This window comes from Spermophilus citellus, assembly GCF_964194105.1.
Source record: "Spermophilus citellus genome assembly, contig: SCAFFOLD_74, whole genome shotgun sequence".
Classification (NCBI taxonomy): domain Eukaryota; kingdom Metazoa; phylum Chordata; class Mammalia; order Rodentia; family Sciuridae; genus Spermophilus; species Spermophilus citellus.
Window position 1 is genome coordinate 1,982,791 of NW_027673165.1, and position 27,831 is coordinate 2,010,621.

The 27,831-nt window shown below is 43.2% G+C and overlaps 1 protein-coding gene across 10 annotated transcripts; it reads right to left on the bottom strand.

Moving 5' to 3' along the window:
• Window positions 1–1,393: 1,393 nt before the first annotated feature.
• LOC308640043 (E3 ubiquitin-protein ligase RNF213-like) lies at window positions 1,394–21,096 on the bottom strand. Of its 10 annotated transcripts, none has more exons than XM_081312100.1 (10): window positions 20,948–21,096; window positions 15,962–16,132; window positions 14,828–14,919; window positions 14,002–14,253; window positions 10,627–10,682; window positions 9,739–9,845; window positions 8,470–8,546; window positions 7,727–7,922; window positions 2,396–2,530; window positions 1,394–1,624 (listed from the first exon to the last, which is right to left on the bottom strand). In XM_081312100.1, exons 6-10 carry the CDS (start codon window positions 9,748–9,750, stop codon window positions 1,535–1,537), a joined length of 510 nt encoding a protein of 169 aa, XP_081168226.1. In that variant the 5' UTR covers window positions 9,751–9,845; window positions 10,627–10,682; window positions 14,002–14,253; window positions 14,828–14,919; window positions 15,962–16,132; window positions 20,948–21,096; the 3' UTR covers window positions 1,394–1,534. The 10 variants fall into 10 exon arrangements, 9 of the variants coding, with proteins under 9 accessions (XP_081168226.1, XP_081168225.1, XP_081168228.1 ...); XM_081312099.1 differs by having other exon boundaries at window positions 15,879–16,132; XM_081312102.1 differs by having other exon boundaries at window positions 9,739–9,939; window positions 15,879–16,132.
• Window positions 21,097–27,831: the final 6,735 nt, after the last annotated feature.

Consider the following 27,831-nt stretch of genomic DNA (forward strand, 5'->3'; position numbering starts at 1 on the left):
CTCCCCCAGGCAGAAGCAGAGGGTCCACCTTCCTGTCCTTTGGATGGAGTACCTGTGTGGGGCATGAGGTCTGGCTCCTTCTCCTGTAGCCACTACACCAAATCCATCAGAAAGGGAAACCTTGGAAGGCCATAATGCCTGTCACATAGGGGGCCATAAGGCTACCCATTCAGCTCTCTTCATACACCACCTGCCACAAGGCATGCAGGTCAGCAGGAGCCTGAGGTCACCTGATTCCTGCCTCCATTTTCTCTGCCCTATTGTTCAGTTCATGGCCAACGACCAACCTCCTCTCTGCCCCACCCATAGCTCACTTCTCTGCCTCACCCATGGATGGGTGAAAAATTATCTTCCCTGCAAATTGTGGTAGGGATTGAGTACAACATCATTTTGTAACAAGGGTTCACATGATGCTTTGACTATATCCCTTGGTGCTTTGATACTTTTATATTTTTTTCTTTTCCCTAAACTTCTTTTCCTTGACATTTATTCTCTTTGATCTCTCCTCCCTAATCTCAGTTTTCTCTGAATCACCTCTTTAAAAACCCACTGTTCTCCATGATGGGCAGAATCACTGGCTGCTCTTGGACAGGAGTCCCCTGTGTTTCTCCATTGCAAGCAAAAAAAAAAAAAAAAAAAAAAAAAAAAAAAAAAAAAAAAAAAAAAACATTTTTTTTTTCCTGAAGACCTTGTCTTTATTATTGGATTGACATTGAGGATTAGGACTGAGCTTCCAGTTACAATTTCAAAGTTTCCCACCTGGGACCTGGTGTATGAGAATCTTAGAAGTCATAGAATTCCTTAGTCTTTATATTTTTATTTTTCCCCCTTCAAGCACTTTTCACCTGTGAATGAAAATCTACGAAAGGCGGGCTGGGGGTGTGGTTTAGTAGTAGAGTGCTTGCCTGGCCCTCTGCCAGGACCTGGGTTCGGACTGAGCACCACAGAGATGGAGAAAGGAAAAAAGGAAATTCTACAACGTTTCTTCGGTTCTTCTGTCTTCAGCCCCTGCCTGTCCCTCGGGTTACTTGCACGCTCTGGGATCCATCAAGGACCACGGTGCTGACACTGTCCCCTTTCATGAAGGACACCTCAAAACTCCCGACCCTCGGCAGATCCGAGAAGGCGGGGTTCCTCTGCGATGCCTCAGTGTTGGTCCACCATGGGGGCCTTCAGCCAGGCTTGCTCCCTGGGAGATAAAAGGTATCAGCCCCGTCCAGACCCTGCTGGGACACCGCCTCCAACCGCACGCTGGCGGAGTGCCCTCTCTGGCGCCCAGAACCCGGCCTCCCGCTCTGTGTTCCCCCTGCCACGGAGCAACCAGGACCGCTGCCAGGATTGAAAGGGGTGGTAGCCCCGCCCCTTCCCCCTCTGCCGCCGCCTAAGTCAGCTTGGGTGACGCTCCTAAGCCTTGCAGCAAGGCACTGCAGAATCTCATTTCCCAGCACAGAGTCTTGCAGGCTGCAGGGCCTCAGCCAGCGAGGGAGAACGTGTGTGGAGCAGGAGTCTTGGATATCCAGATCATTGTTGCCTCTTACCCCGTGCTCCTCAAAGTAATGAACATTACTCGGTGCTCTCTGTGCCTGCTAGGTGCTGGGGTTGAAGCTTCCTCGTGCTGCTTCACCTGGGGCGGAGAGATGGCTGAATAGATAGTGCAGCTGCAACTAGTGCTGGGTGAAAATAATACCTCTGGGAGCTGGCTTTGATCTGATGTTTGGGTAGGGCCTCCCACGGAGGTGATATTTAGAGGTGAACTGCAGGGTTAATTTGAGAGCATGTCAGACAGAGGGAACAGTGGGTGCAAAGGTCCTAAGATAGGAAAGAGGCTGATGTATTTGAGTCTCTGAAAGGCAGCCAGTGAGGCTGAAGTATAGCAGTTTAACCCATAGCAATTTAACTTATATTCTGGGAAATCAGAAGAGTATATTTATAAGTCATATAGTCTGAATATAGATTTCAAGAGGAGGAAACAGAACACTGCATTAGATTGGACTAATTAGTTTTGAGGTTGGGAAAGACTTCCTATAGCTCCAACAACCAACAGCCCCTTGAAAGAAGGGCAAGTTCTCAACTTGGGGAAAGGGCCTGTCTCATTTCTTGAGAACCTACCCCATGCCAGGAACTGTGCTGATGTTTACCTACTCCAATTTCTCACCACATAACTGGGAGGTATTTAGCACGTGAGAAAATGGAGACTAAAAAGGATCAAGTGACTTTCCAAGGTAACTGAGCAGGCAAACAAGAGAGCCAAGAACTATCTATGCTTAGGTCCATCTGGGCTGTGGTGTATCAGCCTGGTTGTGTTAGAGTTAGGGTTCTGGGGAAGTAGATGTTCTCTGGGCTGAGGTTCCATTGTGTCGTGGGGTACAGGTAGTTATTGGGAAGGAATACTGACCTTGGTGGGTCCATGTGAAAGGAAAGGCAGCACACAGCAGACTGTGGAGCCCCCAAACAAAAGCAGCCCCAAGAGCAGTGGGAGCTGCTGCATGTTCAGGGCCCTTCTCAGTTGGTTCTCTAAAGTGCTCCACCACTGAGAAGGAAACATGCTCAATGTCCATACAGGGAAGTTCTAAGTTTTGCTAGCAATTTCTCTTAGGAAAAAGCACTTAGGCTTGTTTATTCAACTGTACCTGTGATTCTGAATGCTTGAGCAAATGCTTAGTGAACTTAAAGGGGTCATAACATTGCAGAATATGATGTGAGTGCCAATTTCTGCTTGAACCACTGGTACCTACTTCCAGGCCTCAGGGCTTCTGTCCCATCAAGCACCCTGCAGGCACTTTGACATGGCAGCCTCACCTGTTGCTTCTGACATCATATCAGAGATACTTTCCATTTGCACACTGGTGCTCCTGGGCATGCCAGAACTTGGGCAATTTTTGCTGGGCCCTTTGAACTGATGTTTTGCTCACAGTGATTATCAGTGGAAGTTTGTTTTTAAGTTGGAACTGCCTTAACATTTAGGAACAGCTGAAAGATCCCATGACTGTCTCCCTTAACAAGTGGAAAAATCTCATAAGCCTTAAGAATGGAAAGGACTTGAGGACAATGTTTTGAAATTCTATTTCTTTCACTGCCTTTATTTCCTATTACCAGGAAGTCCTCTCCAAGCTACAGCTTCAGTCACTGAGTTAGGTAGTTTTTATTCTTACTTCTTGGTAGCTGAAGCTCTGCTGGTTCAGTGGTGTCCCTTTAAGCAGAAGACACCCCTTCCCTAGCTGAGACTTAAGCTTTTTCTATTGTGGACAAGCTGTTCTGCTGTTGTCCTGTCCAGTGGAAGTTTACCATCTCATATTTTTGAGTGTGCTCTTCACTTCTAAACTTTTCACTTCATGAATATTTCTGCAAAGAGATTTCTACAAAAACCTACAACCATTCCCACAGCCTAGTTGAGGTCTACATGCCTTGCATGGTAGTATGGCCCCCCAAAAGAGGGATCCTTTATCATCAGAACTCAAGTTTATCAAAACAGCATTACAAGTATAATAAAATTAACCTATGCTAGCCCAGTGTATTTTTGTATAAATCATGCTAGGTACAACAGTTAAGGCTTTGAAAGCATAGCATACAAAATCAAACATCTGAATTAAAAACAACTCATAACAGTGAGGGAAAAAATGCCCAGGTCAAAGGGTGCAAAAAAGTCCTCACACCAAGGATTTACATGACACCTGATTCCGCCTATGAAGGTGAGGCAGTAATGAACAGTTTAGGTCAGAGTGCCACTGCTGGTCCTGAGAAGCTTCACCACCATTCTCAGGCATCTAAGGCCAAGGTACTCAGCTCTGCATAGTCTGGAATGTCCATCACAACTTAATAAATGCAAGCATATGTTCTGTGAAAGGAGCTACTACCTGAGGTGTGTCACTGCACTTCCTTCTTCAGACACTGTGAGAACCATTCATGGAAATGGAGTGCAGTGTTCCTTTTGCACCTGCCTTTGCAGGTGTGCACATGGCCTGTGCCAGGCCACTTTTTTTTTTTTTTTGCAATGCTGTAGGTTGAACCTATGGCCTTGGGCTAGCACTCTACTACTGAGATGTACCCTTTGCCCCACTTGTGCATTTCTGTAGCTCAAATGTACACAGGCAGGATTGGTTCCCTAACTAAATCTGGAATGTACATGAAAGATAGGACCTCCAATGTGTGGATGGCTGCTATCCTGATCTCACTGCAAATGGGTCCTGAGCTGTGGGAAATGAGAATGTATCCAGAGGTTCAGGACATCAAATGGGGTTCAAAAAGAGACAAAACTTACAATGAAAAAGGCAGTACAGTATTGGAAAAAAGTTATTTTTCTGTTTTTCAGAAATAGCACTGGTTTTAGCCTCACTCTGAGGCTCAGGACCAGGAATGCACATTTCCAGGGAAGCTGAGATCACAGCAAAACTGCATGCTTATGTAGTGCAATGCTTAACTACCAAAAACTCTCCATGGCATTGCCAAGAACCTGCCTCTGATCCATGCTGACACTGAAAAACTTTCATTTAGAATCTCAAGATATGAGAAATGGAAAGTACTTTGGCTGTCAGTCCACTTCATTTTATTCATGGGGACACAAAAACCCTGAGTCCCATGCTCTTCACAGAGTTGTTGGCCCTGAAACTTAGGAATCTGGCAGTGACTTACAGTGGGGTCTGGGTTGGCTTTTGTTCTTGTGGCCTTAAGGCATTTGCAGACACCCTGGCTTTACTCATGTAGTGAGAAGACAAAAAGAACATGGTGTTTTTGTCACATCTTGGAACCCTAGAAAAGTGAGCACAGTACTCAGAATTTAAGGTACTGGGAGAGAGAAGAAAACCAGATTCTCTTATGTGTGTGAAGAATAGAATAGGGAAAAAAAGACCAACAGCGTGTGTTCTGCCTGTGTGGCAGTGTGAGGAAGCATGAGGAAGAGGCTGGAGACCCGACAGAGGTAACCACTGGGTGTGACCCCTATTGCAACTTTTTAATTTCTGTTACTCCTTGAATTACCAGGATGGTGGCTGACTTCCAGTTTTCTATAAATGTTATTCTCACCACCTAATATTCATTGTACAACATGAAAGTTCAGGAATCTGCATGTGTTCCAGAAACAGCTTGGCTCTCAAGAAAGCTGTAAGATGGCATGATGAATTCTAGTCTTTAATTCAGTGCTGTGCCAACACTTTTCTTCCAAATGCCCCCAGAGGCACAGTGAGGAGAGCAGAGCTGTGTCTGCAGCACATCAAGAGGCAGAATGAATAATCCTATTTTGCCTGCAGGTCCTGTTTCCCTGTAGTTTTCACTTTCCACACAAAGACACAGCTGGGCAGCAGTATCTCTTCTGGAAACTGGGATTCCACTTCTGGAAAAACTTTGCTCTTAGTTTCCATGTAACTCACTAGAATGTCCCTCAGGCTGCAAAATCAGGTAAAAGAGATAGTGTTTAGAACATCAGGAGCCTATTTGCTTTAACTCTTTCCAGGAATTGACAGGACTGAGGTACTAACTAAGACTGGAAATACTGAAGATCAGCTTAAGGGATGTTTGGCACCCTGGGATGTGATAAGGAAGGCCTTTAGTGTATGTCCCCATGGTGGCTTTTTTTTTGGGGGGGGCCTACTGGGGATTGAACCCAGGGGTGCTTAGCCACTGTGCCATATCCCCACCCCCCCACCCTTTTAAAATATGTTTCTAGTTACAGATGGATTCAATACCTTTATTTTTTTTCATTTATATGTGGTGCTAAGATCAACCCCAATGCCCCACATGTGCTAGGCAAGGGCTCCACTCCTGAGCTATGACCCCAGCCCCTATATCCACCCCCTTTAATATTTTATTTATAGATAAGGCCTTGCTGATTTGCTGAGGACCTTGCTAAGTTGCTGAGGGTGGTTTTGAACTCACAATCCTCCTGATTCATCTTTCTGAGCTCCTGGGGTTACCAGCACGCACTGATACACCTGGTTTCACAGAGACTTTATTTTTTTTTTATTTTTTTGCTTTTTTTATTATTAGTTGTTCAAAACATTACAAAGCTCTTGACATATCACAGAGACTTTATGAAAAATCCTATCAATTCATGTGTTACTTCTATCAATTGTAACATGTAGATCAAAGATTGATCTATTCTATACAAATAGCTTTTACAAATCATTTAAAAAGAGATAAGGGCTGGGGTTGTGGCTTAGTGGTATAGTGCTTGCCTCCCATGCCTGAGGCCCTGTGTTCAATCCTTAGCACCATATAAGAATAAATAAAGATATTGTGCCCATGTACAACTGAAAAATATTTAAAAAGAGAGAGAGATAAACTAGTTGGGGGTAGTGGCATATGCTTGCAATTCGAGCAAATCAGGAAGGTGAGGCAGGAGGATTACACAGTTGAGGCCAGCCTCAGCAATAGTGTGGCCTTGTCTCAAATTTAAAAAATAAAAATAAAAAGAGCTGGGGATGCAGCTCAATAGTTAAGTACCCATGGATTCACTCTCTGGTACCAAAAAAAAAAAAAAAAATCAACTGCCTTGCCGAAAGCTACCAATTCAGAGGATGATAAACAAATGGTGATAAATTTTAAAAATGTGCCCAGACATACAAGTAAGTAGGAAAACACAAGTGGAAACAAGATACCATTTTTTGGCCACTATATTGTCAAAAATTTAAAATTCAGATAATTTGGGGTATTTTAGATTTCACATATCGGTGTAGCTTTTTCTGCGTAATCTAAAATGCATACCCCTTTGACCTAGTTAGATCTACTTGTTATAATGAGAATATATGATTTCATAGTTATCTTTTAAAAGTCCCCAAAATATTAAAAGCAAAGAAATAAGTTCTCAGTTTCTCTGGTGAAGGAGAACAGTAGACAGAGGGTCCTGTGGTAAGATGGAACTACCTTCATGTCAAGGGAGATGCCAAACATTCTAGGTGTACACACAGTACCTCCATTCAGGGTTAAAGCTGTCCTGGGTATGGGTGTTTCTTACTTTCAACACCATCATTTCATGGAGCTCCATGAAAAAAGCATCCAAGTCTGTGTGATACAGGGAGGTGCTGAGAAGCTTAGCAATTTCTGGGCTGATGTCTGCTTTGTACCTAGAACTGATTTCCTGAAATGGATCCTAACAAAATGAACAAGTGCAATATCAAACCCTGGGACCAGTATGCAGCTCCCTCAGTATGAGCAGAGGCAGGGCTGACTTGCTTTTTTCAGTCACAATAGCTGTTCTGAATTACAAGCAGAGAGGAACTGCCGGAGGGCAATGGCATGTTTTAACTGACATCTGCTTAAGGCCTGGAAGAGGAAGAGAGTCACAGGTGGGAGAAGAAGGCTCACACCCTCCCTTGGTGCACACCAAGTATTCTGAGTTGTACCCCAGGACACTTCTTCCTTTTGTCCATTTCCTGACATGAGGCCATCTCTGTTCCATTCACGAGTCTACCTTCCTCATCTTGCAAACATCTGAGAGCCTTCCCCCTCCTGCAGCACCTTGTATCTGTGAGTATCACACAGTGAGTAGGTAGTCAGTGTCTTCCATCACCTGTGCATCCTGCTCCACTAGGTGGTCATCACTGAGCATCCCTGACATTCCTGTCCCCAGTGTGTACTTCTGTTCTGTGGACTGGTTAGGGGTGGGGTTCCTGAGGTTTCCACAGGAAATCTGGATTTCCACAGATGCCTGCACCATGCTCCTGTGTGGTGGCATTCTGGCAGGAAACTAAGATTAGGTGATTCTGATTCTCCTGGAAAAGTGCACAAGACCCACCTTTAAAACTGGAGTTGTTTGGATTCCCATTTGTAGGATTTCTTGGACAAACCACATACAGATGCTAATTTGTATCCCTACCAGCTGTGCATAGAAAGCCCAGAGTGACCTTTGTGACTGACAGGGCTTCACAGGCATCACTGGAGGACTGAAGCTCTCCAATGATGGCACCCATGGCCAAGTTGGGGAGGGTGCTCTGAAACCAAAAACAAGACAGAGGCTTGGGTCAGCTATTGCTTCTCCTACTTGGTGAGAGCCTAACTCTGAGCTGCTAGCACAAGCAGAGCCAACTATCCAGCACCTATGGTAAGAACTGATGCTTGTGCTTGAGGTGATGCAGAGTGTGGCAGCATTTCAGATTTTGCACAGAAATGGGCCCAAGCTAACTGAATCCTCCACATGACCCATGACAAGAGCCTCTCCACCTGTTGGCAGCAGAATCTAAGGAGCAGAAGTAAGTGAGCTCTTGACCTGTAGCACCTGAAGCAGTTGCTGATCTTCTGCTGGATCTTGGTATCTTGTCATGATATCATCATTAAGAAAACAACCCCCAAGGAGTTGGTCTGTTCTCATCAAGAAAGTTTGGTGATCTGACGTCCCACTTGCCTCTCTGAGCTCTGGGCTCCCTAAGCTCCTTATGAAACCTGAAAGCCTGGTGCTCACAGGAGACACCTGGATGGGACTTGACTGTGCTTATGTATGTGGATGGAACCATCCTGCAAGTGAGGGTTTATCATTATCACCTGCGCCATTTGTTCTTGATGTCCACAAAGAGATGTTCAAAGTTTCTGTCATGTCTGCATATCAGCATGGGTATTCCCTAAGGTGAGAAAGGAAAAAAAAAAGCTTTTTTTGAAATTAAAACCATAGTGGAGGCTTCCATCTGATGACAGATATATGTATATATATTCTTCATCAGTGACTCAGTGGAAGTACCAAGCCACACAGTTTATTCCTGGACAAGGCATTTAGCTTTGTTGTCTCCTGATGACTCTGTTCCACCCCCACTCTGGACACAGTAATACAAGAAATCCAGCCTGGCTACCGTGGCCTTGCAGATAATGGCCTGTAGAATAGTGTATCTGAGTACCACAAGAGCACAAGAGCACTGAAGGAGCAGGAATGGAATACGCATATTTATGATCTATCCAGCAACACTGAGCAGATACTGTGCACAAGGTAGCCACTGTCCGGATGAATTAAAAATGGCTTTGGGCACAAACAATGGACAGCCTGATTGTGGGCAATGAAGAAAAAAATACATGTGAGTATAACACTTGATTGGACCTGAAATGATGAATGAAGCCACGGTAAGGAACAGTGCAGAAGTGCCACTGTGCTTAGGGAGTCAGAAGGCAGGTCACAGGTTTTGATGCAGTAAGAAAGGAAGGGGATGGAGACAGCTGGGAAGTTGGGCTGAGGCCAGGTGACAGGGCCTCTGTGCCAGATGGAGGAGTGTGGTAGAGGCCATATAACACTGTGTGCTTGCTGTGGACTGGCTGGGGGTGGGGGTTCCTGACTTCTTTTTTCCTGGGATGCCTGCACAGATGCTCCCTACATGGTGGCATTCTGGCAAGAAACTAAGGTGAAGTGGTGCTGCTGGCACTGGTCAGCTGAACTGACAGCTGTATGCTCTGAACTGAAGCCATAGCCATGGCAGTTAGAAGATTAGGGTATGGGGAAGGTCTGTATGTTGGTTCCTGGGCATGAACTTCATATGCAACTGAAGGGATAGCATGAGTGACAGGTTTTCTTGGTTGTGCCATTAAATGTAGTGGAAACTCAGTTCACTAGGACTTGAGGCTCCCCTGGGAGACAGGTGCAGATGTTGATGGTGATGTGGAAGAGAGCCGGGGACACCTCCCAGCCCAGAGAAAGTGAAGGGACTACAGACCACCAGTAGGGAGGAGATATAACAGACAAGACCCTGGTGTCACTTCTGTTCCCCCTGAAACTTATAAGGGCTGTTCATAACTGGCATAAGCAAGTCCTTAGCTTAGGGCCCATCCTACCTTGATGATCATCTGGGGCTTGCCCTGGAAGAAGCAGCTTCTGATATGCTGCTGGATCTTCTTCAGGTCAGATTCCTCTAAGGTCTCCCACCTTGCTCCACTTGATACTGGCAGTAAGAGAGAATCAGTGGAGTCAGGTCGTGCTCCACTTTGTAACTGACCACATGCAAGTCAGTGACCTCTGAGGCATGCACGGAATAGCTGAGGGACACAAGATACAGTTGTTGGTGTGCAGGGCAGGTATGTGGGGCTTAGGGCTTTGAGGCGTATGCCCTGCTTCTGCCCTCCTAGTGTGAGTAAGTGAAAACCATTTGTAAATATGGGGCTTTCTTGAGGAAGGCTGAGAGAGGGTTTTGGGGACAGGAGCTGTTGCTGGCTGGAGTCTGCAGCCCAGCATTTTGGCAGGGCTAGTAGTACCTATTGTTTTCCTTGGAGAACTTCTCCACCCCACCGTGTGAATGATTTCATTGCATAGATTCATCAAGTAGCTGAATAATGCAGTTGAGCAGAGACCCAGGCCCTGACACTGGGACAGGATGACCTCAAAATCTGTGTCCAGATCCAAGTCAGAATTGCAGTAGTCTTTAGATAACTTGATTTCATCTTTAGAAGACAGGGTCATTCCTAAGCAGAGGGATGTTGCACCATGCATTTGGGTCATAGCCTGGAAGCAGGGGAGAAGGGCAGCCAAGGGCAGCCATCTTCAAAGATCTGGGCCCTGGCTGTTAAATTTACAGTGATCTCAACTCCTTTCTTATTCCATTTTTATAGATTCAAGATGACTGATGGTTACTTTTGTGGTTGGTTCATGTAGCACCTCCATCAACAGGTTGCACTGTCATACACACAACACGGTGCTGGCAGAGCCATGTGGAGGACAATACTTACCATTGGTCTCCAGTGATCACCTCAGCACATTCCATGTGGACAGGAAGATGGTGATCCTGTTGGAATAGCTACTTTAGCCCATATGTTGAAAAAGACACTTTGTAAGATCCCCATGAAAACATTGCCCACCACTACCCTGTTCAGGGTCAAACCACAAGGCATGCTCCCAAGAACCTGACCCTGAACCTTCTCACACTCAGGAGCATGCCTGAGTTTTACGTTTGAGGCTGCATGAGAAGCTGGAGATGAGGAGGGCTTTCCACCCACAGCATTGGTTCATGGCACGTCTCTGGGATTTGGCATTCTTTGCCTCATTCTCTACCTTAGGACCTGAGCCCCACCCTCATGCCCCAGCCTGAGTGATCCTTTTGAACCACCAAACATGGACGGTCCTGATCTTTTTTTGGAGCAGACAGCAGTCATACCTGAACTGTGACTGCTAATAAAACTCCTGATGAAACAGTATCCATTTTCTGGAATATTCTGGAATTGTTTCACTAGATCTATTTGCAGGGTCAAAATATCAGGCAAGATTTCACCAGTCTCAGTTCTGCCTACTTGAGAAGAAAAGGCAGCTCAGTAACATTTTCTCTATTTAACTGAGAAAAAAATATGGGTTGTATAGACTTGGAGCAGGCTGTGTAGTTTAATTTGGTCAGTGGGTTGTTTTACATGATTATATCCTGAAGCTTGCAAGTGGGAAAGGGGTAATCTCATCCTTTCCTCAAGTGGAGCCATCTTCATATATCTTCAATTTGTTAGATATGCCCTACGCATGAGGAATTTGGATGAGGAGGACCAAGTCCCTGCCCTCTTCCAATTAGAAGTTTCCTCAAGGACTGAGCTAGACCCCATCTCTCAGTTTATGTAAGAATCAACTCTAAATGACCAAAGACCCAGATTTAAGACTTGACTTCTGAAGCTATCAGCAGAAAAATAGGAAAAACACTCCAAGATATTGGCACAGGCAATGATTTATGGATAGGACCCCAAACCACAGGAAGTAAAAGCAAAATGATAAATGGGATTACATCAAACTAAAGTTTCTGCACAGCAAAGAAAACAACCAACGGAGTGAGGGAAAAACCTACAGAATGGGATAAATACCTGCCAACTCTTCACCTGACAGCAGGTAAATACCCAGAATATATAACTAAAATATTTAACAAGAAAAAATCAAAGTAATCCAATTTAAGAATGAGCAAATGATCCGAATAAACACTTCTCAAAAAAGAAATATAAGTGGTTAGCAAATATCTGAGTAAATATTCAATGTCAATAGCCATCAAGGAAATGCAAATACAAATCAAAACTACAATGAGATTCCATGCCCCCACAGTTAGAATGGCTCTTATTAAAAAAAAATAAGATAGGTGTGTAATCTCAGCTACCTAGGAGCCTTAGGCAGGAGGATCACAAATTCAAGGCCACCCTCAGCAAGTTGTAGGCTAGTCTAGGCAACTTATTGAGACCTTGTCTTTTTTTAATTTATTTTTTATTAGTTGCTCGAGACAATACAATTATCTTGGCATATTATAAATTTTATTCAAATGGGCTATGAATTCTCATTTTTCCACATGTACAGATTGCAGGATCACCGTTCTCAATGCCACAGCCAAGGCTCTTGCAGTGACCCTGCAGTCACACTGACCCCACCTGAAATCATTGACCAGCCCTGTCTCTCCCAACTGTGCAGCTGAAAAAGATTAAAGGACAGTACTGGTGACATGCATCTCTGATGAAATCTGCAGCTGCCACTGAGTTGTAACTGCTTAAGTACCTCTTTGATGTCTGTCAGGGCTTCTGAAGGGCACAAGGCCTGGAAATCCTGGCCAGGACTGCAAAGCTCTGCAGCCAATGCAGAAGTGGGTCAGCTCCTCTGAGGCTCCCTAACACCTACCCCTGCCTTCCTCTGTGCCCCTCTTGTCTTGCTAAATATAGACTTGGTAATTAAAATATTGATTGAAGTCTGAAAAATAAAAGAGACCTTGTCTTAAAAAATAAATAAATAAAAGCAGGGGATTGGGACTGTAGCTCAGTAGTAGAGTATTGCTTGCCTAGCAAGCCCAAGAAGGGTTCAATTGCCACTAGTCCCCCACAACAAAAAAATAAAATGAACCCAAATATAAAATAATAAAGATGAAGAGAAAAAGGAAATCTAATATATTGCTGGTAGAAATGTAAATTAATACCTCATAATGGAGAATAGTATGGAGGTTTTTCAAACTAAAAAAGATCTACCATGTGATCTAACTACCCCACTCCAAAGGAAATCAGCATATCACAGAGGTACTGCAGGCCCATGTTTATGTGGCACCATTCACAATAAAACAGGGAATCAACCTAGAAACTCATCACCAGCAGATGAATGAGTAAAGAGGATGTGGTTTATATATAGAATATGATTCAGGTATAAGAAAAATTAACTCCTGAAATTTTCAGCAAAACAGATAAAACTAGAGGATGTTAAGTAAAACAAGCCAGATCAGTGCAAGCCAGATCCATGCATACATGGAAATTTCACACCAATTCCCATTATGTGTACAACTAATGAATTAATAAAACTAATGAATTAATAAAAATAAATAATTTCAGAAAAATTTTTAAAAAATTGACTCTTGGGCCCACTGTTGGGTGTGAGACTGCTGAAAGGAAATACCAGGGCCTACTGCAGTGGTAGCTGGTGTGATTTTGGGTTTTGTTCTGAAGGGCCAGGATCCAGCATCCTCAATCAAATGAAATCATGTATTGATAAGAGATCATGACACTAACATGAAGTTCTTTCTAGTGTGAGCACTAGATATTTCCAAATCATTTTACTCTCTGCCAGCTGTGGTACGGGTCCATGAGGGAGGTGGTTAAAACCTCTACTGTGGCCCAGAAGAGCTCAAATGGGTAAAAGATGAAGATGGTTTCTGGGCCTGGCAGGTGTGACTCCACATCCCACCACCCCATCATGAAGCACACTGCCTCCTGCCTACACGGCACAGGGAGGGTTCTGGTTTGGTTTTGGTGTGCATTCTTGACTGTTCAGCAGGCCCTTGCTGGTGACTACCTGCTCAGCTTATGGGGATGAAGATAAGACATCACAGATGAGTAACCATTGTGATCCCTCCTGGCCTTCAAGTTCCTTATTGATCACAGCTAACCTCACTCATGTGCCTATTATACCTATGACTTCAGCAGATGTTTCTTAAGACCTCTGTGCTGTCCCTGAGACTCACGCTACAGGCCTTTCATTCAGAATCACAGTACTGATGGGGCTAATTAGGGTTCGGCCTCTAAGAATGATGATTTTTTAACCCAAACAAGGAGCCTATCAGTCCTCAGGGGAAGTCTACTAGGAAAAGGGGGCAGCCCATGAAGCATACACACCTTCTGCAGGAATTCCCAGGGCATGGGAACAATCTACTTGTTGTTCTTCTGTTCCATGATGTGCTGGAGGTACTCAACTGTGATCTTCTTCCTGAAACTCCAAATCTTTGAGCAATGAACCACACTTTTCTGGGGAAGTTTGGGCAAGAAGCTTGCTGGGTCACCATATAACAATTTCACTACAGGGTTGGAACTGATGTGCCCATCCTGGCTGATGAGCATGCTCACAGTCAGCATGGTCTTATCTAGATGCTGGATAAAGAAACAATACAGCATTTTCCAAGTGAGATACTGCCACAACCAACTGGGCAGCACATAGCCCCATGGTGTCTCCTTAGGAATCTGATGGCACACTCTGGATGCTTGCTTTTGCTATTTATCACTCTGATTGGGGGGTTCCGTGTTCATAGTTTTTTTTTTGCCTCCCCAAACAGAGCAAGACTCAGGGGGCATTTATTTCACTGCCCTTTTGCTTCCTTACTTCCCTGTCCTATTGTGGATAGTCAGCTCTGTGATGTTCTCAGCAGAGCAGTAATAAATCCAGAGATTGCCCAAGTATTTCTGGAGGGTTTCTGCCTCTTCATTTCATAGCACACTATAAAAAGCAGTGGAGAGCAGGATTCTTTCTGCCCTGTGAGAACTCCTGATAATCTTGGCCTGACTTATGACCAGTTCTGGAGGGACACCTGAGGATAGCAGAAGGAGGGGTTTCTCCAGATGAGGCCTTTGATATCCCTCCTGAGGACAGTGGGCCAACAGTGCTTAGAGATGAATGGGACCCTCTCCTGGACAGAGGGCTAAGGAGCAACCACAACTCAAAACTTACCTCCAGTTCAGGTAGAAGAAGAGCTTTGACATTCTTTCCCCAATTGTTTTTCTGTCCTATGGTTGATCATCGTGCATTGAAATTTAAATGCCCTACAAAGAAAATCAAAATGTGTCTGATATCCAACAAACAAAAACCAGCAGTATCTATACAGTAAACACTGAATAATGTTAATGGAGATAGTCCTTCTTTTAGGGTGATAAGTTCCTAAGTTAGCTAGATACTGACAACACCAGCCTCCAGAACTTGTGAAGATACTTTAGTCACTGACAACCCTACAGCCCACAGCTGTCTACTTGAAGGTATTCTTAAACAAATTGCTAAGGACAGGGCACAAACTAAAAAGCCTAGGAGCACAGTGATGCTGACAGCTACCCAGAGCTACCTCACTTCTGCCCCCAAGCCTGTAGGCAGAGGTGGTCCTGGGGAGCTGGCAACAGTTTAGGGCTCCCGAGACCAGGTGCTGTTGAAACCACACTAGAACAAGAGGCATTCAGCAAAATCAGTGTTAAGATGGGAAGTACATGCTAATGCTGTTTTCTGATGAAGACACACCTGAAGGAGAACAGATTCTCTGGTGGTGATAACAAACATTTTATTGCTACTGCTATTATCTGTATGCTTTTAAATAATGTTGTTCTACCATGGTTGTTTTAATAGATTTTTTCAGGTAAGCAAAAAAAAATTGAAATTCCTCCTAATGCTACTCAGATAACCACATATAGAGTCCCCTCACAGACCTTTGCTTTTGGCAGGGACTTAAATGTTTAGAGTAGAAGAGTTAGCTCAGAAGACAGTGTTTTGTGTCCTCCTTTGTTTATGTAACAAATTGTGGACATACACATATTATGTCAGGGTACAAGTGTGACATCTCTGGAAAGCAGAAGTAGGACACATGTCACCTCCTGGGGAGCCATGTGCTCCCAGGGCACAAGGTTAATGCTGCATGCACAAGCACCAGGTATCAATGCTGCAGGCCCTAGCCAGGCAGGTGGTGTGTGGAAGAGCACAGCAGCCCCTCCAGCCCCTAAAAGGAGAGCAGAGTGCTCACTCTCACTTGTCTCATGCCATTCACCAGGAGCTAAGGCAGCCTGGCCTCTTGACAGTCATGCCCAGCCCTCATCCCTTGCTTACTCTGGCCAGGGAATGGGTGCTGCTATTTGAGAAGGAAGCACAGCACAAGGTGGTCCACATGGGTGGTCTTGTTGGCACTCTTTCCCAGTGTCTTTAGTTAACTCTCTGGATGTGCTGCTGCAGGAATCCTTTTGGATCACCCACTAGAGGCTTGATGATATTTATCAGAGTCTGTTGGGTAAAGGAAACAAGATGGGCAGTGGGATCTGTGTGTGTAGAGGACACAGTGAGAGGCCATGTGAGTGGAGCACAAGCACAGGGGAGAGGGTGGTTTCTAGGTGAGGTCTCGGTGCTCTCAGCATGACACAGGCAGCAGAGAAAGGGAGGAAGGTGAGTGGAGCCAGGGACTGCTGGTTCTGATGCCATCTGGGTGCAGCAGGAAATGCTGCCCTGCACCTCTTGAAGCCACCACAAGGGTGCAGGTAATAGAGTCCCACTGCCTCCCCATGCCCAGGTGTGGGCAAGGACAGAGTTGTATACTTGGAGTAGACTTTATGATCTGATTGTTACACCTTGTATACACATGTTAAGATGTCATACTGTAACAAATGTGTAATTGCTTTTTTAAAATCAGTTAAAACAGATTTTAAAAAATTTAAAAGCAAAGAGAATTTTTCATAATCTGATGAGTAGTTCCCCCATTGCATCGTATGTCCAAAGGGGGAAAAGTAGGATCTATAACTTTTGTATTGCCCTGTGGACTAGGTAAAATCTCTAGGTGGCTAGGACTTTGTAGATAAAAGCACTGACTGCAAACACAGCAGGTTATTCCTATGGTAACCTAAGGGAGTCTAGCGGTAGTGTCTTGTACTGCAGGATTTTGGGTGGCTCCCAAAAGCATAGCCAAATGAGTGAGTAGCTGGATGAGAATGAAGATGACTGGGGTCAGCTCTGGGTCAGATGCCACTATGACATCTCATGCGAGTGGCCCAGCACATGGCCAGTCTTGGTTTTGTCTGTGCTGGCTCTGGAAAGGTTGAGAGAACACAGGGTGAAGACTGGAAATGTCTGTTTCTCCTCAGCTCCAGGGGCCTCACATCTTAACGATTAGGTTTCCTTTTTTTTCTGTTTTTGGTATGGGGGACTTAACCCAGGAGCTCAACCACTGAGCCACATTCCCAGTCCCCATTTTTTTGAGACACTCTAAGTGGGTAAGTCTGGCTTTGAACTTGTGATCCTCGTGCCTCAGCCTCTGAAGCCAGTGGGATTAGAGGTATGTATCACCACATCCAGCTAGGTTTCCATTTTTAAAGAAAACACTAAAAGTACTGGTTATTCCAAGCCTAGACCACTTGCCACCAAGTCCTTCTCTTCAGACCCACCCTGCTGGCTGGCCAAACCCTGAAACATTCCCAGTGTGAAGTGGCTGCAGTGAATCAAGGACACCTGTACACTCCAAGTATAATTTATAATCTGATTGTTACAGCTCACTAATATAGCCATTAGTTCAGGGTATCAGGTGGAGGCCACAATTCCCTGAGGACAATGAGTTTGGAGCATTTTTGCACCCACGTGGGGGTTGTCCACATTATTCTCAATTTTCCCAAATCAGAAACTAGGATATATATAGCCTGGCAAAAATTTTGAGATTCAAGGACATTGATGGTTTATGGAGATTACAGGCTAGACTATTTTAAGCTTTGTAACAGAAGAGCCAGATATATGGTAACAGTAGAAGATCCTGCCTATCATCTTAAAGGATCACTGATAGCCACACTCATCTCAAGATAAAGCATGGGATCATGAGATCAGATTTTTTATTTCTGTTTTTTTTTTTTTTTTTTTTTTTTTTTTTTTTTTTAGTTCTGGGAATTGAGCTGGGGCCTTCCATGTGCTAAGAAAGTGCCCTACCTCTGAGATATGCCCCCAAGTCCTTTCTATTTTTACATTGAGACAGGGTCTCACAGTTTCCCAGGCTGGATTCAAACTTTCCATCCTCCTGCCTCCCATTAGCTGGGATTATAGGCATGTACTGTGCCTATCTAGAGGTCAGATTCTTATTCGTTTTTTTAATCTGGTTCAGTGGGCCTTCTGTATCTGCAGTTCTGCACCTGTAGATTCAACCAACTGTGGATCAAAACTATTCAAAAATAACTGCATTTATACTGAACAGCACCTTTTTTCCTTGTTGCTGTTTTCTAAAAAAATGATGAGTATTACATAGCATTCACTTTGTATGAGATAATAAGATACACACACACACACACACACACACACACACACACGCATACATACATACATACATACATAATTTTTTTATTTTAAAGTGTACAGAATGCTGGGTGCAATGGTACACGCCTGTAATCCCAGTGCCTTGGGAGGCTGAGGCAGGCAAGAGGATTACAATTTCAAATCCAGCCTCAGCAACTCAGCAGACCCTAAGCAACTTAGGGAGACTCGGTCTCTAAAGAAAATACAAAAATGGGCTTGGGATGTGGCTCAGTGGTTAAGACCCCTAGGGTCAATCTTTATTACCTAAATAAATAAATAAATAAATAAATAAATCTTTACAGAAGGGTATGTGTAGATCACAAACAAGTACTGTGCCACAACATATAAAGGAATTGAATATCTAAATCTGAATATATATGGAGGGCAGTGTCCTAGCAACAGTTCCTGAAGATTTGCAGAACACTTGCCTAGCATGTGTGAGGCCCGGGGTTTTATCCCCAGCACCACAAAAAGAAAACAAAGCAAAAAAAAAAAAAAAAAGCTTTAGTGCCACATGACAACAGGTGTGTTTGATGTGGATCCTCAACATGATGCAGTTCCAGATGTACAGCAGTTTTATTAGTGATCCTATAGTTGGTATGATTCATCTGCTGGAATGGACAGCCCAGAGCCTCAGGCTCCAAGCCAGGGAAGCTGAGCTCACATACCTAATGTTTTGGAAGCTTGTGTGAGGTCTGTGGTTGCTACATCCAATTACAGCACCACAGTCAACAAAGGTACCCAGGTCAATTGGCATGCTACACTCAGTCAAAGAGGGGGCCCACAGTCATTACTGAAACTAGCATTGTTGCATAGGCAGAAGCCACCATGCATAGGAGGAGGTATGTGCCACAGACTGCATCTGGTGCATGCATGTGTCAGGGAGTAGCAGAAGCCCTGGAGAGAGGGTGGGAAGTTAATCAAGGACATTACTCATGACCAAAGGTGGCTTTTTCCCCCAAATAAAGTTTCTTACTCCCAAGTAGAGTGACAAGTGTGACAAGTGACAGCCCCATCTTCCTTTCTCACATGTATTGCCTCTCCATCCCTATGTCTACCATACCAGGCTTCATAGCTTTGTTATCTAACACCATAAATGATGGTTTTAATAGCTTCCAAACAGACCTCCTCATATCCACTGGACAAAACCAAAAAACCCAACTGTAAAATTTGGTACTACCAATGGGCCCAGGTTTCTAAGTGAAATGGCACCCCACTACATGCTGTGAATCAGAGCCACAGGAGACTCCTTCAGCTGCAGGCTCTCAGACCACAGAACTCAATCCTAAGAGGGATCCTGAAATTTTTTTCTATCTCACTTTATGGACAAGGAAGTGAGTGGTGTTCAGGAAGGTGAAGTCATATCAGGGCTCCATCCCTGTCTTCTGTTTCCTTTATGGAGCAATTCATTTTAATCCAGCAGCATGTTGCTCAGCAAGTTCAGGTGTTATGAGCAGCCTAGGAAATGCCCTGGAGTCCAAGATTATCTGCATCAGCTCATCCCTCAGGGTTCAGCACCCATGAGTCTTTCCTGTCAACTGGTATCCACATTCCTCTCTGGCTAGGGATCCAGCTGAGGGTCTGTGTGGCTGAGAGCCCTACTGCATGGCCAGAGAGGGAGGTGGAGCGCCCAGCCACAAGCACCATGGCATCCCAGGAGGCTTGGGCAGTGACTGCAGACATTCTCAGACATCACACTCAGCTGGGGGACGCTGCTTCTGGCACCCAGTGAGCTGATGTCAGGCATGCTGCTAAATATCCTACAATGCACAGACAGACCTGCAATAAAGAATCATTTCTACAGTGCCATTTAGATACTCAGTTGGAACACTCTGAGCAGCCCTCAGAATGTACTTCTTTCTCCCAGATAGTCAATACCCTCATTCCCCAGGCCTTCCCTCTGAACCAATGGGAATGTACATTTTGAGCCTCCCCAAACACCAAGAATCACCTCTTACAGAACATGGTTGAACACTGGGACAACCTATTCAAAGAACAACAGGATGCATGTTAGTTAATGGGTCTCCACCAAATGACTTATGTGGGAAGGAAAATTGCCGCCCTCCTCTCTGGTCCTGACCAACAGAACACACATAACATCCTCAGCACCTCACCAGAAGCCTCGAGCCATGCCATCAATTAAATTACTTGACTTGTTCCTGGAGCTAACTGACTATATGCCTCCAGTGAAAAGTGTCTGAATTTGGCTTTACCCAACAGAGATTATATTCCAGACACACACCAGGGATAATTTGGTGGCAGGAGAGATAGTGTTTTACATCTGTCTATTGTCTTGGATTTTTACTTTTTTTCTTTTTCAGCAACAGCATGTTTTAGAACAACTTTAAAAAGTAGTTTTAGAATATTATTTATTCAAGGTAACAGAACAAGTCACATAAAGTCATGGGTTATATGGCTGTCTCCCAGGTATAGAGTATAGGAAGCTCTCTCTGGGTCCAAAAATTTCTGGATTGTGACTGGCCTTTGAATGAGCCTCAACATGGTCCCCAGTGGCATATTCTGCAGAGCAACAGCACAGCCCCAAAGGGTTTTGACCCATGACTACACAGGGAAATGATTTCGTCATTTAGCCAGCAAATTATGTGGCCCATGAGCCATATGGCTCTGCCAACTGCCAAAGGCAGGGAGAGGCAGGTGACCTGAGCCTTCAGTAGAAACCTGTGAAGCCCAGGTCCAACCCCAAGTCTGGCATGACTGCAGGATGACCTTTCAAACTGAAAGGAGTGCAACCCCTCCCTTTACACCGATACTCACTATATCAGTGGATGCCTTCCAGACCTTCCAACTTCTGGGTTTAAGCCAGCTAGTCATCAGGCATTGTTGGGAGAAAAGCATTCTGAAATACCAAGAGCAGAAATGGCCCTACTGAGTGGGCCTGTGGGCTGTAGCTGCTGCCCAGCAAGAGGCACAGAATGAGGAAGTTTATTCTCAGCTCAATAGCTATTTATAGAGGATGTACAACACCTCTGTGTGAAAGGGCAAAAGGCAGGTTGTGTTTTCACCAGGACTGTGCTGAAGGATTAAATGGGTCAATGGGGCAGAGAATCTAGAAGGTGGACAGATTTGAGAGTTCCCACAGCCCTAGGCCAGGTCTTAACATGAAAAAACATTGAAGTTTCACTGCAAAAACAAAGTTATCCTAGTGCAACTTACAGGCATGCTGGCCAGAGAGAAGGCCAAGTTCTTGAAGGACAACAAGACTTTACTCTGTCCACACACAAGGACAGCTGCAGTGTGAATGGCCATTCTGTCACTGTTTCTTCAATGCTTTCAGCACTAGGGCCAGTGCTCAGCAAAGGCAGAGTGTTGGCCATGAGGGATGCTGCGAGAGGCCTGACCTCCGGAGGAGCCAGGATCTTACTATATTCAATGAACCTGCTCACAGCCTCACATTGCTGGCACAGAAGACGTTTTTCATCTTAGGATATGTCAAAAAGGAATACTATGTGACTTTAAGGTTTTCTCTTTGAAAGTCACACATTTCAATACTGAGTACACAACAAATATCAAGGTAAATATAATTAAATGATCAATAATGGAGCAGAAATTCTAGAAGAAAGAGAATTTTTATATAGAAACACAGCAACCACAGATCTTGATACTCTGTTTTGGTAAACATTAGATAATGTTCCTGAATCTGTAAGGTTTGGATTAAACAGAAAACAGTGCTTTCACACAACAAGGGTACACCCTCTATCCTAAATAGGAAATTATAGAAGGTCATAATTCCTATTATCCTGATAATAATAAAAGTTTGTGACTTCTACTATGCTCAAAAAGTCCTTCCCAACATGAGACTGAGCAGAAGCCTCAAAGTGTCACTCACCTCTGGCTTATGGTGGAGGTCTGCATTGTGAGAACAGTGTAGAGTAGCCACTTCTCTGAACAGCAACAGCAGCAGAAAGACCACCTGTTAACCTCTGGAGTGCTGAGAGCCATAGCCAAGTAGGAATGACACATGGCAATTTCCTTGTCAGCCTACCCAATGTTGCTTAGAGGGAGGACTCTCCATTGTGGAAATGGGCTTGCCTTGGACCCAGGTCATTTGCAGTGACATTGCATGAATGTTTGAGAAAGGTGACCCTGCTCAAGGACCAGGGTGAATCCAGGTTTAGGGTGGATCCAGCAGGGAATAGGGTGGTTCCAGGTTTAGGGTGGATCCTGCTGGGAATAGGGCGTATCCTGCTGCCTCAGGTGCCCGCTTCTTGAGTTCCCGTTGAGTTCTCGCAGGATTCAGAGAGTATTTGGTGTGCAGAGCCCAGTGGAGTGTGTGGATTTTCCCAGAATGTGTTTGTAGAGTGCCTGTGACAGTTCAAGAATAAAGAGTTGCTGTTTGAATCTACAAGGTGTGTGGTGGCTCGGTTATTTTGTGCCCAGCCAGACTGCGGCATTTGGTGGCCTGTGTGGGGAAAGTCTGAAGCTTAGAGGTAAGTGAAATTGCTCTCCCCTGAGGAAAGGTGAGAAAATGGGTGACCATTTCAGAAAACAATGTGTTTTTGTTTTAATTTATTTTGTTTTTGTTTCAAGAAGCCTATCGCTAGAATTTTCTCAGGAAAACTGGGAAAAATGGTTGGCTCAAGGATTGAAGTTTGTCGGCCCTGAGGAAAAGAAAATTGATACAACGATTTTTTATTTCGTTTTTGTTTCATTCAGTTTCAGTTTTGTTTTGTGTTATCTTATGGGGTTGCATTATCTTTATAGTAGATTAGAAATTAGTAAAAAACAAAACGAAAGAGTGTTAAGTCAATTATTAGAGGTTCAGACCATGGAGAAAGATATTTTAGATCAAGCAAAAGAGAAGGTCTCTCGAGATAGTCAGACAGAGAAAGAAAATTTAAAGAAAAAGGGGCTATTAGGAAAAAAGCTACAACAGGAGACTGCTACTAACTCCGTTTTATCACCAGAGGGTGTAATTCAACCAATGGCTCCACCTATGGAGACAGCTGAGTGGCCCTCAACCCCATACTTGATAAATTGGATCCTGAGACAGGACATCAAAAATTAGCATGCCCCATACTTGAGCAGACAGGAGGGCAGTGAATTCACCATGCTTTAGATTTCAAAAAAGTGAAGCAGTTAAAGGAGGCTGTAACAACCTATGGTCCCCAAGCACTCTTCACGGTAAGCATGGTCGAATCCATTACCAACTTGGATGTGACGCCAGCAGATTGGGCTAGCATGTGTAAATCTGTGCTAAATAGAGGACAATATTTGTTATGGAAGGTTGCCAATGAGGAATTTTGCACAGAGACGGCTAGGCAAAATGCAGCAGCTGGTTACCCTCATGAAATCTAGATATGTTGTTAGGAAAAGGACCTTACAAGGGTCAACGGCAACAAATTGAATATGATCCTGCTATATATGCACAAATTGCTGCAGACGCAGTTAGGGCATGGAAGACTTTACAAGGACATGGAGATTTACAAGGTCAGCTATCTAAGGTAATACAGAGCTAATGAACCTTACACTGAATTTGTAGATAGGCCTATTCAAACTGCTGCCAGCATTTTTGGGGATACAGAACAAGCAATGACATTAATAAAACAACTGGCTTATGACCAAGCAAATCGTTGCTGCAGAGAGGAAACATGAAGATTGAAACACATATATTAAATTATGTAGAGAGATTAATGAACAAGGGCAAGTCTTGGCAGCTACAGTACAACAAGCTTTAGATGCCAGGCAAAAAACATGCTACAACTGTAAACAAACAGGACATTTTTAAAGGAATTGCCCCATAGGAAAAGGGTTTAACAAAACTAGGTATCAAAGGAATAGAATACCGGGTATTTGCCCACGATGCAGGAGAGGGAGACATTGGGCTAATGAATGACGTTCTCAAACCACCATAGAAGGTACTCCCTTATCAAAAAATGGACAAGGACCAGGTATTTACCCACAATATCATGGAGAAAGGCATCAGGCTCCATTGCCAAAAAACAGACTGGGGGGGGCAATGCTCCAGGGCCCACAACCACAAATATACGGGGCAGTGGAGGAACCCAGGAACACCAGGGTAGTGCCCAGGACACATTGTCCACTAAATGCCTCATCAGACAAACCAGAGGGAGTGCAGGGTTGGACATCTGTGCCTCTGCCAGAGCAGTACTAACTCCAGAGATGGGAGTTCAAATCATTCCCACAAGAGTAAAAGGACCTCTTCCCGAAGGAACAGTAGGCTTATTATTGGGACACAGTTCTTCTACACTAAAAGGACTTATGATAAGTTTTGGGGTAATTGATCCCGATTATGTAGGTGAAATAAAAATTATAGCTAGTTCTCCAAGAGGTATATCAGTAATTTCACCAGGAGATGAAATAGCAGTTATTAATAATACCCATCCTGCATGATAAATTTTCCAGTCTTATTGTAGAAAGAGGTTCCAGGAGATTAGGCTCCACAGGTGTAGATTGGGCTATGCTGTCTTTAAATTTAGATGCTCACCCAACGCTATAACAAAATATTCAAGGACATGAATTTTATGGGCTACTGGACACAGGTGCTGACCTTAGCATCATATCTCGTCAAGAATGGCCAAAACACTGGCCACTACAACAAGCCAATCAAACGCTTTGAGGCCTAGGAGTGGCGACTAATCCCCATAGAAGTGCAATGGTATTAGATTGGAAGGTTCCTGAAGGATGTGAAGGAACTATACAGCCACATGTATTGGATAATCTTCCTATAAATTTATGGGGACCAGATGTCCTAGATCAATTGGGTTTGATGTTAACAAATAACATTAATCTTAATGTGCCCACTACTAGGGCTAGACAAGGTTTTAGGAAAGAAAAAAAAGATTAGGAGAACAATAACAAGGTACAGCAGCACCAATTCAAATAGATCAAGGAATAAATAGACATGGATTGGGTTTTCATAAGGGGCCACTGAGACAATCATAATTACTTGGAAATCAGAAAGACCAGTATGGGTATCTCAGTGGCCCCTGAGTAAAGAAAAGATACAATGAGCCCATGACCTGGTCAAACAACAATTAGCGGAGGGACATATACAACCTTCTGTATCTCCCCATAATACTCCCATTTTTGTCATCAAAAAGAAATCTGGTAAATGGAGATTATTGCAAGATTTAAGAGCCATTCATAATGCGATGGTTATTATGGGACCTGTTCAATCAGGGATTCCTCAATAGTCTGCTTTGCCAAAAACCTGGTATGTTTTAGCTATAGATATTAAAGATTGTTTTTCCAATTCCAATTCATTCTGAGGATAGTCCACGTTTTGCATTTACTATCCCTGCAGTAAATCATGAAGGTCCTGATCAGAGATATGAATGGAAAGTACTCCCTCAAGGGATAGTTAACAGTCCAACTATGTGTCAAATCTATGTTAACAAAGCAATCCAGCCACTTATAAATCAAAATCCTGAACTACAAATATTTCACTATATGGATTATGTATTATTAGCACATAAAGATAAAAACACATCCTGGAATGTTAAGCCACACTTACAAACTTATTAAAAAATTATAATCTAGAGATCGCAATAGATAAAGTACAATTAAATTTTCCAAGTAATTATTTAGGAGTTCTATTATCCTCAACCATGGTCCGTTCACCAAAAATTCAAATACGAATAGATCAACTCAAATCACTTAACGACTTTCAAAAGTTATTGGGAGATATAAATTGGATAAGACCTTATCTAGGCATACCAACAGGAGAGTTGGGACCTTTATTTGATATCCTAAAAGGTCCATCAGATCCAAATTCACCCTGCATGTTAACTCCTAAAGCAAGAAAGGCATTAAAAATCATTGAAACATATATGGAAAATATGCATTTGGATAGAATTGATATAACTTTGCCTTTATTATTTATTGTACTACCAACAAAAAATATTCCTACAGGAGTATTTGGGCAAGTAGGTCCATTATTGTGGATACATTTATCGTATTCTCCCAACACTATTCTTACTAGGTATCCTGAGGCTATAGAACAACTAATACTCAAAGGAATAAAAGCAGTGAAGGGAGTGTTTGGAATTTTTCTGTATAAAAATATTACTTCATATACTATGGATCAAACTGATGAGTTAGCTAATGAGATAAATACTTGGGCAATAATCATTTGTAAATATAATGTTTCATTTGATAATCACTTACCATCTAATCCTTTGTTTTCTTTTTGGTCTAAGCATCCTGTAATTTTTCCAAAAATGACAAGAAAAACCCCTATCATGAATGCTCCAAATATATTCACTGATGGGTCAAATAATGGTACAGCAGCAGTAGTTACCCCTGATCAAACGTTTACATTTTTAGTACCCAAACAATCAGCTCAAAAGGTAGAGCTTAATGCAGTATTACAAGCTTTTGTGATGTTTAAAGTTTTTGTATTTAATTTGTTTTCTAATAGTCAGTATATAGTTAATCCTATAGTATCCCTTGAAGATGCTGGTAGGATTTCTCATTCCTCTACAGTTTGCTCTTTGTTTTCCACTATACAAAGTCTAATCTGGGACAGAAAAGATCCATTCTTTATAGGACATATCAGGGCACATACAGGATTGCCTGGAGCCCTTAGTTTGGGGAATGATTTATCAGATAAAACTACACATGACATATATATTTTTTCTACACTAGAAGAAGCTACAAATTTTTATAAAAGGTTCCATGTCAATGCTAATACTTTACAAAAGTGCTTTAAAATAACAAAAGAACAAGCCAGACATATAATAAAACAATGTCAAAATTGTGTGACCTTTTTACCACAAGTTAATCTTGGAGTCAATTCTAGAGGATTGATACCTAACCATATTTGGCAGATGGACATCACACACTTGCCAGAATTTGGAAAATTAAAATATTTGCATGTTACAGTTGATACTTCTTCCGGATTTTTGATGGGCTCCCTTCATGCTGGAGAAAAAACTAAAGATGTTATAGCTCATTGCTTACAAAATTTTGCCACTGTGGGTGTTCCGAAACAGTTAAAAACAGAAAATGTTCCTGGCTATACCTCTACCTCTTTTAAACAATTTTGCTCATCATTTGGCATTACTCTTATAATAGGAATCCCATACAATCCACAGGGACAAGGCATAGTTGAAAGAGCTCATCAAACTATTAACACATACATATTAAAGCAAAAAGAGGGAATTGGAAAGGGGTATATATCCCCCAAAGATAAACTTAAAATAAATCTTTTTACTCTAAACTTTTAACATTTGGATTCATCAGGGCTTAGTGCTCCGGAAAGGCACATGTGTCCAAAAAAATGTACATAAGCCTAAGGTACTTTGGAAAGATATTCTAACAGGGCAATGGAAAGGTCCTGACCCAGTGATTGTCTGGAGTCGGGGTTCTGTTTGTGTGTTTCCACAGGGAGAACAGCAACTGATTTGGATTCCAGAGAGACTAACCAAACAATTTCTACAGACCAAAAAGAAGATGATTTGACTCAAATCCATAACAGCTTATATCCAGAGCTCCAGCTTGGCTATTCTTACATCTGCGACTGTGATTAACCAGGATGCTTTTTTTCAATATCTATTTTATTATTGCCTTTTCCCACATCATAAAGTTATATTTTATTTTTTGAGCTCATACAGACCTAGGTTAATGTTTTTCTGATCAGTTTTATTTTTTGACTGTGGAGTTTTTAAACATTGCAA

Bases quoted from the DNA above. Each gene is read 5' to 3' on its own strand.
- LOC308640043 (XM_081312105.1), bottom strand. The intron at 2,531-7,726 runs GTGGGTCTTGTG...TTTCCTTCTCAG, and splicing joins AAACAACTCCAGTTTTAAAG to TGGTGGAGCACTTTAGAGAA. The intron at 1,625-2,395 runs GTCAGTATTCCT...TCTCCGCCCCAG, and splicing joins TTTCACATGGACCCACCAAG to GTGAAGCAGCACGAGGAAGC.